We start from the raw sequence: 15727 nt of genomic DNA on the forward strand, positions 1-15727 counted from the left end.
TAGTGTTAGGAAAAGTATTTCCATAACTTTAAAAGAGCTTCAGTTCAGCAATAACTTTCTGAAACACAGTTACCAAACCTCCAGCCCTAAAACATATTTCAACCTCCCTTTTGCATATCATATCAGGCAGAGGCGATACCACCCTGTAGATAATATAATTGCTTTTAGATTTTTAAAAGAAAAATAATTAAAAATCATTTCCTGTTGCAATACCCAGAAACGGGAAAACCCCGTGTGGTCCTTGAACCGCTGCATTTCACTAAAAAGGCAGCAGTTTCCCAGATCTACCTGGCACAACAGAAAATTCACCTTTGTGCTGCTGGCGATGCTGCTGGGGCAGCCTGGGGTGAGTCAGCCCCCTCGGGGGGGCTTCCCACCGTGGCTGATCCCTGCACTGCGCCTCGGCATCACCCCCATTTCGTTAGTCCTGCCATGGGGGGGCTGCAGCCCGTGCTCACGTCCTTGCCGCAGCAGCCACACCGTTACCGGGGGCCGAGACAGGGACTTTGGGTCATTTCCCTGCACAGGGACCGATCACCTGCTCTGAACTCAATCAATGCAAAGCTGAAGCCCTGGTAGCAGCCACATATTGTGTACGGCTTCAGCCTTTGATGGACAAATAGCCATTGGCATTGTAGATGTGGAGTATCAAGAGATCATGAGTTCATGATTTTGAATCAATAGACTCCAAGTTAACCCAAATTTTAGCAAAATTTGTTCAAATTACAAATACAGACAAATGCTTCTCAAGATGGATGCGAAGCAGCAGGATGGGAACAGCAGGAAGACATAAAATGGCTTAAATGACTGTGTTCAAACACTACAAATGCAAAATCCAGTAAATACTCCAGATCAGTATACCAATAGAAAACTGCAGCTCAACCCAGGAATCCTAAAACACCAAAATATTATCTAGCTCTATGAACGGGTAACCAACCTTAGCTATAGCCTTCATTGTCTACCTTTGTGATCCTCCTTCCCCATCCTCCAAATAAAAAAAAAAAAAAATCTCACTTCTTAGAAAGGAAATTCATTAAAGAACTCAGCAGCAAGGTTGTAACTGCTCTGCTTTGGTAAATAATTCTGCTAAACCCTAGCTTGGCCGATCAGATAATGATTCTTCTGCGTGTAGCAGAAGATGACAAAAACACAAACTGCGGTAAAATTGCGTTCACTTCGACAAAGAAAACCTGTGCAAGGCCCAGTGCAGCAGCTGTATCTATATTAATAACTTATTTTAGAGCTCTGTTGAAGCACAGGACTCAATAGAACATTTCATTTTCAAGTAATTGATATCTACACAGGAGACATCCACTTGTCTCTGGTAAATAGTTGTGGGTTTTTGTTTTGTTTTTTCTTTTGGTCTTCAAAGTATTTTAAAATAGGCCTAACTCAGTAAACTGAGACAACCTACTGAAACCACTAGCTGTGCCCATGTGCTTAAAGCAGGGTCCACGTTTCAAGTACGTTGCTGGACTGAGACCTTAACTGCCAGCTAGCGCATATTTGAAGCTGCTGTTTTCCCTTATTTAAAAAGAAAACAAAACACACACAAAAGAAACAAAACAGATCAATCTAATATTCTAAGTTTTGTAATTATTCCTTCTTTAAAATAACATTGTCATTGAGAGTTACTTGTACACACTTCCATATGAAGATTTTTACTAGTAACAGAGAGAATAGCTTTTCCATTCAAACAGAAAAAACCTTACACAGTGTTTTGTTATAAACTGATTATTTTTAAGTTATGCTTATGCATAATTTCTGACTTACATTTTTCAGGTGGCGTTATTGTAATAGTCTGAGCTGTAAATTCTTCATCAAAATACCTGGTGTCTGTCTCAGATGTCACTTGAGGTTTAAAAGGAGGTACAAGCTGAAAGGGACCAAGAAACAAAATGAAATTACTCTATCTGAAGCCAGGCAAATTACTACCAGGAAAACAAATAAGTTCTTTTTCCCTACACCCCAGATCAAATGAGTAGGTCTGTGGATAGGCAGCTGAGTCTCTAACTTCTAGTAAGAGACAGAGGACATTAGAATCGATCCCAAAAACACTAGTTCAGAACCTAGCTAATAGCACAACACAGCTAAATTCCAAGTATCACTCTCACATGACTTGCAGATAAATTGAGCTGCGTAAAGATAATTACCTCGAAACTCTTCAGGACATTCTGATTACCTGCATAGATGTCAGGCAAAGACAACTCGAAGTACTTCACCACAACTGGGTGGTACAAACAGCCAAGACAAAAAGGACTTCAGAGAGAGCACAGTAGGCACAATGCCTTTTTTTTTATTTTATTTTATTTTCAGGGTTAAGGTCTACATCTGAACTTACCTTCAGAAGAAATTACGTGAATGTGAAAATAAATTTTACATTTGAAAAAAGGCCAGTTCATGCTTCAGTGAGTCGCTGGATCCAATCCTGCCTACTGCTCTCAGAGGGCAGTGTGGTATTTCCCAACAGCAAATCACCAGTATTTGCTCACAGCCAGGACCTCCCCGCCCCTCTTTTGCACCAGCCTTGCTACCTACCTTCTCTCTCAGAACAACAGCCTACAGGCCAAAGGTTTTAACGGGAAGGCATATTCAGTGTGGAATATCCCACTGCATGGTGCCAGCCCAAAACTATACGGCAGTTTAGTTCGTATGATATTGGAAATAGGAGGAGGCGGGGAGGAATGACAATGTTTTTATTTGTACCTTGGAGCCCCTTGGTGTTATCTCTTCATATGCAACTTAAAACACACACCCTGATGATAGTGTATCAATTTCCGTTTCTATAGAAGAGGTTACGTTATGGCTCACTGATATTATCAGAGCTTGCGTGTGGTTTTCAGTAGTTTCACGTTATTTCTCTCCGCAACTCCAGAACATCAAGACCAAATTTACCCCACAGCAAAGGAAGCGCAACTGCTGTTAAACCACCTCCCCTCAGCAAGTTCAATGAACTAGACACGATTTACGATACACAATGTACATGGCAAACTTTTTGCAATAGTAAGAGTCTTCATTATTTTACTATGTTTGATGCACAAGATTTTTTTTCTTTTTTTTTTTTTTTTTGTAGAGCTTGGAGAGATCTGCATGAACTGGTGAATGTTAGAAGCAGCTCTGCATCCCAGTGCTAACCAAAGGAGACTACATGATCCACAAATAGAGCCACCCAAAACCCAAAAGAGTTAGCCTGCTCTAGGAGGACTAGACTGTGTAAGTGCTGCACAACCAGCCAAAGAAAGAAAGCTTTCAACAAGGTATTCTTCACTGTAGATCTCTATCCAGAAACTTATTAATTCCTAATACTTTACAGTTTGGGATGAGGCATAACAGGTTAAAATGTGGTACAGTGCATGAATAGGGCACTTAAACAGCAAGACAACAGCAAAAAACCCACCTAAACAAAAGCATCTGTACGTGCATACAGAAGACCTTTCTCCATTTTTATGACAGTTACAAATACACACACAAATTCCCATTATTTCCAAATCCAGGTTGAAAACTGCCACCCAATTCTTTTCCTTTTTATCCTTCTCACATATGATATAATACACTGACAACTGGTAATGTGAAAGCCTTGTTAGCTGGAGAAAAATACCTTCACTGTTCCTCGCAATATGAGAACCACACCAGAACGCCAGTGGTTCTTTGGCCGTGGCACCCGATTCTGCCGGCATCCCTCCCAGGATACACCTGCAAGTCCTTCAGCACTACCCTTCATTCAACAAACTGACTCCCTTCTCCCTGCAACAGTTTATTTGCCCTTTTGAGTATATACTAAGAGTTCTACTTTATCTGCTCCAAATCTTCAGTAACGGCCCAAAGAAATTCTTTCTCTGACCTTCATATGATTGTCGGGAGATACTCCCAATTCTAATGGGAGAACCTCCAAAATAATTGACTGGTTCCTGCAGAACTCTGGTCAAGAAATGAGGAACTGACACACAGAGGTCAGGCACCACCTCCAGGAGAAAACGCAGTAAGAAATCCTTTCATAACATCATCCTTTCCTAACAACCTTCCAGACAAAGCAGAAGCGCAGAGTGTGGTATAAATGATGTGCGCGAGCGTACGCCGAGGGACACGGTGCTTCAACATCACTTTCAGGAGACTGGAGACAGAGCGTTCGAGACAGATTTTGTAAGCCATGTCACCAACATGCCAGGCCATGCTACAGAAACTTGGCAATCATCTTTCTGGAGGAGTGCCACCTTTGTTCATTAATTGTTAGATTTTATTTAAAAACAGAAAGCAAAATCTCGGCAACTTTCTGCTGTAATGAAACCATTAGAAGGACAAATAAGGCAAAACTGCCGCAGAGATAACCACTTAGATTGACAGAGCCTGAATAAGAACTCAGAAGCTTCTCCATACATCGCAAGGGAGGCTGAAGTTGAGGCAGAATGACAAAGAACAAACCACCCGACATTAACTACAGGTCTGATGATCACAACATGAGGATGCTTCTCTACACTCAGCGGCATCTCATGTTTGGTGCCACAAGGAATTGGTATCCAGCTGCCACCACCACAGCTTTTCCCCGCTTCTGACCTGAGAAGGCAGAAAGTCCAAGAGTGAAGTGAGCACCACAAAGCCCACCCAGTAACCTGGTCCAAAAGGAATAAGATGAGCTTTTGTTAAGCACAGGACCTGTCAGTCTGCATGAAAATCATGCTGCTCAGTCCCAGCAGCCAAGCTTTAGTATGGGATGATTTTCCTCCTCTAGCGGTCTGTGCAAATTTAAGCAGAACACACTCAAACCAGACAGGAGACCACACCTTCAGCACCCAGCCATTTACTCCAAGGACCAGACGTACACTTTTTCTGTGTTTGTGCATTACACGCACGCACACATATGTGTGTATATATATATGCGAACAAAGAAATAAAAGTCTAAACTCAGCACGAGTTCACTGGCTGTAAGAGCTGTTGTTCAAGACAAAAATCCAATTTCACACCCATCTGTCAAGCTGAATCTGCCCCGGTCATTTCCAAGGCTTGGTGTTAGAAATGACAGCAGAAGGAGTATCAAATTCATCGTGTCTTTATTATCTCCAGTGAATGGCGTTTCATTTGGCATCCATCGAGAGCAGTGTGTGAGAAACACCACTGTTCTTCCACAGTTCAAGACCCGGGAAACTTGCCACCTGTCTCTCGGGGGAAGGAAAGGGGCAGGTACAGCACCTGAGTGTTACAGTCACACAGGGATGGACAGACAGGCTCTGTCCTACACCTGGAGCTTTCTCACACTTACTGAACAACTACACAAATACTCCAGTATGAGAGAAAATAAGTAACATTATTTGCTCAAAGATAATCTGACAGGAATCATTTGTCTCGGTGTTGTATAGGAAGTGGCTGAGGCTACTTCAAAGTAACTGTGACGCACCCGATCTGCCAAATGAAAAATACGATGCTTAAGAACATCAATCTGATCTGCCGCCTTCTTTTAATTTACAGGGAATTTTAATTCCAATGAACTCAAAATTAACGCTACCATAAGAATCTCATCCACCAACAGACTTCGGATTAATAGTTCTCTGAGATGAAGTGTGAAAGGAATAAGAGGAGCAGCTATACATCACCTCCACTGAATTATTTATTTAAATAAACTAGATTATAATAGAAATTAGATTATAATCTCAAAACTCCCAAACACACTAATTCTTTACGGATCATATAAATTCTAAAGAGTGAACGCTGCTGTGCAGTTTCAGGTTTTATTCATAAGGAATAACTATTTGAATCTTTCTTACAGTTCAGCTTCAGTATGATATCCCAAGTTGTCCAATTAAAAAACAATCACTGCTGCATCCCAAAATGTATGCCTCCTCTCTGTTAATAAATCACAATGTATGAGATGAATTATCTTTTGTCATCGCTTATGTATTTTGAAAGTTAATTTTAAAAATAACTACAAACCAGATATTTCAATAATGTATTGTCATCATATGCTGTTATTTCAACAATTTCCATCTGGTTTATTATTCAAGTCTGACATACGTCAAAAACTGTGTCAAATGTTACAGTTCTTTCTGACTACAAAAGTTAATTAAACATTAATGATTCGATGTCCAGAAATCAAACTTTCATCTACTTCAAACTTTCCTGGAGAACCAAAACTGCAAAGTTGTTACTTTCAAGAATCAAACAGAAAAGTCAGATTAGCCAAATCAGAGTGGTTGAAAAAATAAATAATACTGTGAAAAGAGAATAGGGTCACATCACTGAAATACACCTTTGTATTTCATCACAAGCATGCTCAGCTGGAAAGGCTGAAAATGTCACAATTCACAGACAGACTTCTCAACTCAAAAAAAAAAAAAAGTATTTATATTAGTAAACTAGATAACTTACTAAATGACCTTCCAAGTAAACAGTCTACTTTCACATAAACTGAAATTCCGTAACTTACAAAATACCACAATAAAACACTTTAAAGGTACACTACCTAAGCCTGTCTCAACATTTAACATTTTTCTGATGTGTATCTGTTAATGCATGTTCCCTCATTCATACATGTTTTAAGTTCCCATCAAAGCAAATGCTTGGTGACCCTAAAAATCATGCAGAGATACTAACAACAAAAAGCCTTAATTGAGTCTTTCAACATTAGATCCCCAACAACAATATTTTAATTTAAAATATGTAAGTCCTTTAAAATACTGATTTTCCTTCCCTAACAATATTTTTTGTCCTTTTTCTGATATTAGCTCAGTTAACAAAGGAAACTGGAGCTGCTGAGATTACACGCTCTGTCAGTCTGTACGTCTTTCCCTAACAAATTCCGAATGGCTGGGCAAACGCACCATGACAGAGGAAAGACGAGGCACAGACACACGTCCCACAGAATTTCTGACTCCAGTTTACTGAATAGAAGAGAAAAAAAAAAAAAAACCCAACAGGGTTTCCACTGAAGCACAGACAGCAATGGCAGCACGGCCAGGAGGTGGAAATATCCTGTGTAACCTGGCAGGACACTGCATCTGGTGGTCCTAGGCAGGGGGAGGACGAAGAGCTGGGATTTTGACGGTGGAAGGACACACAGCCCAAATCCACAGGAAGGCAGAGAGTTCTGCCCATGGACAAACTCTTTTTTCCAAGCGATATGATGCTGATAGAACAGACAGAGAAAAACCACAACCCCCACAATTACAGCAACAAGTTTAAGAATCAGGCAGACTGATGTACATTTTCCTTCCTGTAAAGTCAAGCAGCTGGGGAAGCGGTGGCAACCAACAACTAGGTCTGCCCATACAGTTTAAAGTAGCACTGGAGCACTATGAAAAGGTCACAGTGGTTAGCAGTTTTCTGATCTTTTTACTGCTTCGCACAACAACAACATAAAAGCAAATAACAAGGGTCATTTCTACAGGTCTAGTTGCACTGCAAATTACTATACAAAAATGTAAGTACAACTCAAAAAAGCAATGACCTAAAACCAGATGTTGGTGGTTTCCTATTTCCCTCCTGCCCTGTCCCTTAAATTCTGATACATAAAAGTACTTAAAGGTGCACTTAAGATCACGGTGATATTGCAGATTTTGCCAGTCCTGAACCAGGGCTTCAACCAGGGGCTTTCATCATTCTGCTGTTGTGCTCTAAGGAAAGCACGGGTGGTACAGGTGAAGGGTGCAGCACAGTCAGCACAGTCAGACACCCCAGCTCTAACCGCTACGTGCCCCTGCTCCCTCCCCAGTACCAACAAATAATTTTGTTAGCACCCCCTCATTTGCTTCAGGAACAATCAGATGTATTAGCAGAAATCAGAAGGACATATATGTATCTCAGCCCATACATTTTCTTTCTTCTTCTTTCATCTGTATTACATGCAGGAGGAAACCCAGGCTTTGCTGAAGGTCTGGATCTCCTTCGACCTGAAGCTACCGGAGTGCTTCAAGCTGCAAGCCTAAAGACGTACCCAAATTCCTGCCTTTAAATCAATGCCCAGATGTTTTTTGTTCAATGGAAGACCCTAGACAGAACATCCAACAACTTATTTCTGCAACCCAAATAAAAGTATGCTTATACAATTCTTAAATGAGTAACAGAAATTTCAAAAAGCTTCCTGATTCTAGCTAAAAATAAAACAAATATTTTACTTAGAAGTATATGGGCTTTTGAAGTCTTCAGAGTTTGCCAAGCTATTCAATTTTTCCTACTCAGGCACAGAGATAAAAACTCATCAGGGGTGAGATGATCACAGGAAGAACCTGGCACAGGCTGCTCTCTTTCATATGCCCTCATGGCTTTTCTGCCAAAAATAAATACATCTGATCACAAATGCTAACTACTATACATTTTTCATTTAAAGGCAACGACCTTCTCTGCCCCAGTGTGCCATACAACAATTTATTATCATGGTGTAGTACCAAATTAGTTTAATTAGTTAGCAGTATCAGAGAGCTAACAATTCCATTTGACCATTTGGATCCGTTTGAACTGACGGAGCTACTGTTGTTGCATGAAATACTCAAAGTTTAGAGGTACAAAATTCTGTCTCTAATCACACCAGTAAAGTGATAACCTAGTAGGTACAGAGGTGTACTTATTCTGTGGTAAAACTAATAAAATTAGTGGCACGGGAGCATAGTGAGCGCATGTAGAAAACTATATCCCCCAGCAACTACCTGGAATACACATTGTTATTTGGTTTCCATTACTCTGAATGTGAACTTCAGCTCTTTCATTGCTAACAGAAACACACTCCTGAAATGTGGCCAGGAAATTATGGTTTCATGGTGCATAAACCTCAGGCAAGAAAACTGAAATATTTTTACTATGCAAATAATTATATCAACTACCAATTTCATCAAGTGACCCTACTGCTGAAGGCTACAACTACACTACTAATAATAAACAGCAACAGAAGCAAGCATAGAATAGATCTATTTAAAAATCAAATTTGTTTGATGCACCTTCCTCCTGAGTTATTTTAGAATACCAAAACTCAAAAATATTCATATAAGAATTCTAACAAACATACTCAGCGGAAGTTCATTAACCTTATTATTTTGTTTGAAGCTTCTATTTCAGAGTACAGTCTTACCCTGCACACTTCACAACAGATAAGACTCTGTGTGCAGAAGGAACAACTGGATATTTTAACCAATCAGACAAATGGCTTTGTAATATGAACAAAACCATTTTTTCAATTAAACAGAAAAACATACTGTCAGAAGTCATTTTCATGACTTATGTTTCCATAAAGAACCCATTGTGTGCCTATACTGCCCAAAAGCAATCCCTGTGATCCTCAAAGCTAACTGTTCAACTGAGGAAATTCAATTGATTTTCTACTGGCAAATTTAGTTTCTCAAAGCCACAATGGGCAAAGTAAACAATGAATGACTGCAATTTCTCCGGTTATGATACTCCAATAAGCTACATCCACCTCCTTGAACATAAAAGCAAAATACTTGCATTTATATATTTACATCTTTTTAATATTTATATATATTTATATTTATACCTGGAAAATACCTCCTTTTATTTTAATAGCTCACAATAAGATACTGACTGCAAGACACTTAACCATGTTGATTTGGAAAAACTCAAAGCTTATGCTTAAAAATGTAAGAGTATCCATATTTTCTTAACTAAATATGAAGTTGAACACAGTGTTGAATTGAGAGCTCTCTTTCTAATGTAAGATAATTAAGAAAGCTTTTTCAACAGAGCAAGAGAAATGTAACAGCTTTTTCTTTCTCACCCACTCCTACCACGTTGAAACCAAATCAATTTTAGTGGTTTTTTTTAAACTCCAGAAAGGTCCTCAACTTGTATTTTTAGCTTTTATCCTCAAAGTGCTTCTCAACAATGTCCTTACATAACCAACCAGTGGTTGACCTCACAAAGTAACTCAATTAATACACTTGCTCTGATTATTTATTTTAGAGTTTCTTGAAACCTCATGATACTGCCAGGGAAAAATCACACTTGTATCAAGTAACTTCAGAGTACCATATTTTCTATCATCGTATACAGGCTCTTTTTTCAATTCTGGTACTTGCCAGAAAAGTACCACACCAACAACTACACATTTTAAAAATTTCAGTTCAACAACAACTGAACAAAACAGTTTGTACTATTGACATCGTAGCATAAACATATTCTGCTCATTCGTATGTCTTCCATTTTCCTTTTATTTGAACAAAGAAAAAAAAAAAGGAGAAAAATCTATCTCTTAAAATTACGCAGCTCAACTGGCAGATTAACAATGTATAACAGTTGAGAAAAAAAAAAAAAGACTTTATCAAAATAGAAGGCAGTTTATAGCAACAAGTAAATTCTTATACAAGTACTGAGATAAAATCAGCTTCTGTATATAAAACAACTTTAGTCAATTAAGTTTCACTACCAAGTAAGATAAATTCATTTTCTAAAATCATCCCCAAAGTGTTGATTGTTACAGGAACAGGACTAGGTTTAGAGAACTAGGTTTAGAGAAAACTGTTCCAATTGAATTCTCAGTACTTGCTTTCTCCACAAGCTGTTTTGGCTCAGTGTTTTAATGCTATTTTAAATTTCTTAGATATCTCTTTAAAAATAAGTTTGAAAAAGATTTCTACTTAAATACAAATAATCAGAAAGTAGATTTTTGCTATGAGTCCCTTCCAAACACTTCATTTTCCTATTTCCATAAAGCATTTTTTCAATAAAAGGCAGAAATAAAGAGATAATTCAGTATAAACTTCCGTTACATTTTCTCACATTATCTTGAGCCATACACCTACTTTTCTCTTGAAGGTCCAGTAAGAAAAACAGGAAAGGAAAAGATTTTGACATTTACATAACAAAAGAAAAAACCCTTCCTGAGTTTAGGTTGCTTTGAAAAATTTATATTTGGTCCACTGACAAATTATAACTGAAAACCAAAAGATTAAGTACACATAGTTCTGAATAATTATTCGTTTGTATTAACACAAAAAGTTGCAAAGAAAAACATGATTAAGTTCAGAGAGCAGCAGTCCTATGACTATCAGTTGAAACCACCTTGCAGAAGCCAGATTATTCAATGTCATATAAAGACTTACCTTTTTATCATATACATCTTGCCAGTTTACTCCAGCAAAGAAACTGTGACGCATGATTTCTTTTGCGTCATCTGGGCCTCCACCAAGTCTAAAGAGAGTGGGGAAAAAATCATATTAAATAAGCATTACTCTTAAAGGCAGATTGAGTTATTGTAATGGTTGGAAAAGTGACCATTTGTTTTGGACTATCTGGGAATTCTCACCCATTTAATACGTAATTCTTACCTCTTTATTATGAATTAAGGTGATCTTGAAAGAAAATGTGATAGCAAAAGTATCCATGCCATGGCTTAGTCTATTTGATTAATCCAACTACAATGTTCACTCCTGTCCATGATGAGCTTTTTTAATAATTCATTCATTTTAAAAAAATACTTAAGTTTAGTTTTCTTGAAAGACCAACTCACCTTCTGGCACTATTAAAAACCCAAACGAACCCAACAATGCTGACATAAAATTTCACCAAGCAGGTGCCAGGCACTGAATCAGTAATTACTCACACATCAGTTTTATACAGTGTTCACTGCTGTTGCATCTGGGTGCTGTAACAATTAACCAATTACCATAAAATAGTCTCAATCTGAGTCAATTAGTATAAATTAATAAATTGTAGGCCTGCTGAGAAGGTTATTTAAAGGCCATTGTAAATAACCACACTATTCACTGTGGCCCATAGCTTGCCAAAGCCAGACTCTGGCAAATCATCTTAGGAAGTGAATTCTGCCTACTTTGGGTGAACTTGCCCATGGTGATTTGAGCTCATGGAACTAGTCCCTGATGCCAAAAGAGGAATGTCCCACTCCTGCCCATCCCTCTCCCCTCTCACCTGCATCCACAGCATCACTCCCACTGACAACTGTGAGCTAAGCCAGCTCACTAACCTGGAGGAAACTAACCCCACAATGAGAAAACAAGAAAGAGACAGCTGGTTTTTGTTGTCAAAATCTGACTCAACAAGTTTAGTGAGCTCTCTTGAGCTTCTGTTGTTGGTACAGAAAGAACCACACATCCAGTGAAGAGAACTTCTGCCCCTTTCAACAACATGTGGACTTTCAGGACTGCTCAGCTGTCCTCTAACTTCTTCCTGACACTGGCAAGCCTACTGGTCTAAGAGAAAGAAGTTGCAACAGGAAAAAAAACTTAACTGAACAAGCAGCCCATACATGTTAAATATTGACAAGAAGACTGACACAAATCGTTTGTGTTTCATTGAAAGGAACTGCTGAAGATATAATGCCAATTTTAAAAGCAACCTTTTAAGTAAGATAAGTTCCTCTCTAAAGCATTTATTACAAGCAACAATAATTCCCACAACCAAGGAAAAAAAAAATCTGTATATCTGTATTAGTGTGACCCTGCTGCCAAATTACAAAAATACTCTAGACTAGTACCTCAATCTTGCAGTAAATGAGTATAAAGTCATTCTCACTTCCAAGATGTATTCCTTTGTTTCTCAACTACTGATTGTAAAATTCTCTACATCTCTGCTAGCATCCCAGTGAGCCTGCAGTCTCCAGACTTCTCTCACTATCTTCCCATCCAGCTGCTCAGAGAAAAGCTGAGTTGCAGTTAACCTCTGTGCTCTCACCCTATTTAGCATTAGCTAGCACCACAACTTGAATATGAATAAGCTTGTAAATGTAAGTCTGTAATAAACACTACTGTCTGCAAAGATTAATTAGAAGGAAGTATCTTTTCAATTCTAAAGGTTAATGCATTTGATGAGTCAGATTGTTTGGAGGTTAAAATGCATTAGGAGTTGCTACAGGAACACATGTATTTGGTTGGTCACAGTTTGCTTGTACTGCACACAGTAAAACCAGTGAGCCCGGCACTGCTGGGCAGGAGCAGCAAGGCTGACGTGACCGCCTGTGCTGTCCTGGCTGCTATGCAGGGCTGCTGCACACAAATCCCTCAGACACAGCAACCACTCCTGCCCTGAGGGCCAGCGAGCAATCCCACTGCTGAAAACTTACTGAGAACAAACTGAGGGTGAAGAAGGACTACAGAGAGACAGACAGACAGACAGACAGAATGCCTGCAGCCTTAAAACATGCCAAGAGACTCAAAAGAATAACAGAGAGCTTGAGGAAAAGAGGGGACCTACAGACAAATATCACTGATTTACAAAGACAGAGATTCGTTTTAGAACCAGAGGGGACTGGACCCTGCTAGTCCAGTGCAGGAGCCACTGGAAAACATCTCTTGGCAGGCAACATTCCCAGAGGGAAAAGCCCACCACAGAAGGGCAAGGGCAGCAGGTGGGTGATACTTCCTTTCAAACCACCGTATTTAGATTTCACTCAGAAGATGTTTTCTTTAACACATTTCTCGTTTACATGGTCTAATATGTCATCTATCTACATGGCCTAATAAAATTTATCTGTGGCTGTCTATACATGTCTTCTGGAGTGATCATTTCCAAGAAAAAGTGGTGTAGTCCCCCTGAGACACTACAGCCAACACAGGGTTAAGTCATACTCTGAAAAACAGTTTAGAGCTTTCCCTTTGTTCCAGTACACGATCTAAACCTGAAAAGGCCCCCATGTTTGCTGTGGCTGATTGAAAAAGTCTTCTTTTCCATATGCCTTTTTCCTCTTTTGCTCATTAAACTCACTTTGTGTATCACTGATGTATTGAAAAAGTGGAAATCTGAGACAGTATGGCTGCATATGGCCCTTTCCAGTGACTGACAGGTCCTTCAGCCAGGAAGACCAGGCATCACTGGCCTATTTTTACATTAGCCAGTATCATCAGAGTATTTATTAGGCCTGTATACCCAAGTAATTTCACTTACCGCTTATTTGGATCCTTTATCAGTAGGCCTGATAGTAATGATTTTGCATCTGCAGACAGAGTTCGAGGAAATTTTATGTCCTCCATTAGTATAAGTTCAAATAGTTTCTCATGATCTTGGTTGTAGAACGGTAATCTTCCACACATCATTTCATACATGACAACTCCTAATCCCCACCAGTCCACTGCACGACCATAGTCATTATCTTCCAACACCTAAGGCAGAAACCAAAACCAGCTGTAAGACATGCACTGTTTCAGACACGGTCATTTCACTCGATTTGATGCATCTCTTGTGTGAATGTGTTTCCAAGACTTTATTTTCACAGCGTACTACAAGGACTCCCAGAACCTGGCTCAATCCATGCAACTGCAGTACTGACCCACACACCCAAGCCCACTGAAATTCCAGGCATAATGGACACTGTACTGCTAAGAACAAAATATGAAACTGAGAATGACCTGCCCAAAATGATCAGGACTGCATTTTCCCCTTTCCTATGTCCTCTACCATCCCACTTCTAGTGTGCTCAGTTTTAGGAAGGGGCACTTCATCTACGGGCACTACTGCCTCGGTTAATGTTCTTCTGGGAGAAGTGACGCATCTCCTTGCTCAGTCATTTCCTCTCTCCTTACCCCACCTGTAAAAATAAAGCCTCAAATTTAGAAACGCCTTAATCTTATTAAGATAAGCTTAGCTTCTTTACGATCTTTGTTTATATTAAAAGTCCTCAATGTGTTTCTTCTTACAGTTTCATTAGTAGTTCAAACAGCTGAACTCTGCTAGTGCAAAGAAATATGACAATGTTTACATTATACTATGTTTATTATGGCACTATGTTTATATGATATTCTATGATCACAGAAATATGGTAACTTTTATATAATTTGTTAACATAATGCCTCCAATGGTGTATGCCTACGAACATACTCCACAGCTTTTCTCCCAGCAGCTCCAGAGAAGTGGAATAAGGAATCTGAGCAGCGTGTCTTGACCTTAATACACCTTCATATTAAACCGCAGAAATGGAGACAACATAAGAGCAGCATACACCCATAATGAAACCACAAGCAATAAGGAAACTGAAGGCTACTGGATATATACATACATAACTCCAATTTCTGTGAATTTCTAGATCATACCCTTTCACTTAAAAAAGATAGAACAGTTAGAAGTTAATAAATGGTAATACGGAAGGCACTAAAGCTGTGTGCGCCAAATGGCCCATATTTGCTGCAGAAAGGTCTATTAAAGAGGCAAAAACCTTAAAACAATAAATTAGACATAAATAATAAATGGTTAGAAAGATCAAAGAAATGCAACTAATACAGTTGGACTATATTTATGAAGAATTAAATAATTTTTTATAAAAAATTGTTTCTCTATCCTTAAAAGACAGATTGTGAAAGGCAGCACATATGACTGATTTAAAAAAAAAATAAAACCAATGAACTAATCTACAGAAAACAAAATACTTTTTACAACACACAGACACATGCAATCACCGCCACCAAGAGCTCACCCAGATTCAAATTGTAAGCAGACACACAGGAACAGTCATTTAGTAGCAAAAATCTGGTGATGTGTAGTAAAGCCTTCAGGCTTTAATGATAAGGCAGCCTCTAACAGGTCAGAAATGACCTTTTCCTGTGAGTACGTTATCTTATGATTGTCTAAAAAGTATAAGATGACTTCCAGTAATTTCCTCTGAAGCAAGGGCAGACACAGCCCTTGCCCATCTGGGGACACTAAATGTGGCCGTGACCACATCACGGGACACACGCGCTGCCTTAGCCAGGCCTAACAAGGGGCATTGAGCTCATTTGTCTGCCTCTGCTTTTTCTCCTCCAGTAAATCCAGGCCTGCTCTGAAGTGTCTGGTACATGCTTTTAGC

The 15727-nt window shown here is 39.1% G+C and overlaps 1 protein-coding gene across 3 annotated transcripts in view; it reads right to left on the reverse strand.

Annotated features, from left to right (window-relative positions):
- The window catches only part of AKT3 (AKT serine/threonine kinase 3), a 157477-nt gene that overhangs the window by 4923 nt on the left and 136827 nt on the right, over nucleotides 1-15727 (reverse strand). For all 3 annotated transcript variants that reach the window (XM_065632040.1, XM_065632041.1, XM_065632042.1), the window contains exons 11-13: nucleotides 13834-14048; nucleotides 11037-11124; nucleotides 1774-1876 (exon numbers count right to left, since the gene is read on the reverse strand). In XM_065632040.1, the coding sequence (XP_065488112.1) occupies nucleotides 1774-1876; nucleotides 11037-11124; nucleotides 13834-14048 (406 nt within the window). The remainder of the gene's footprint in view (nucleotides 1-1773; nucleotides 1877-11036; nucleotides 11125-13833; nucleotides 14049-15727) is intronic.

This window comes from Caloenas nicobarica, chromosome 3 (assembly GCF_036013445.1).
Source record: "Caloenas nicobarica isolate bCalNic1 chromosome 3, bCalNic1.hap1, whole genome shotgun sequence".
NCBI lineage: Eukaryota > Metazoa > Chordata > Aves > Columbiformes > Columbidae > Caloenas > Caloenas nicobarica.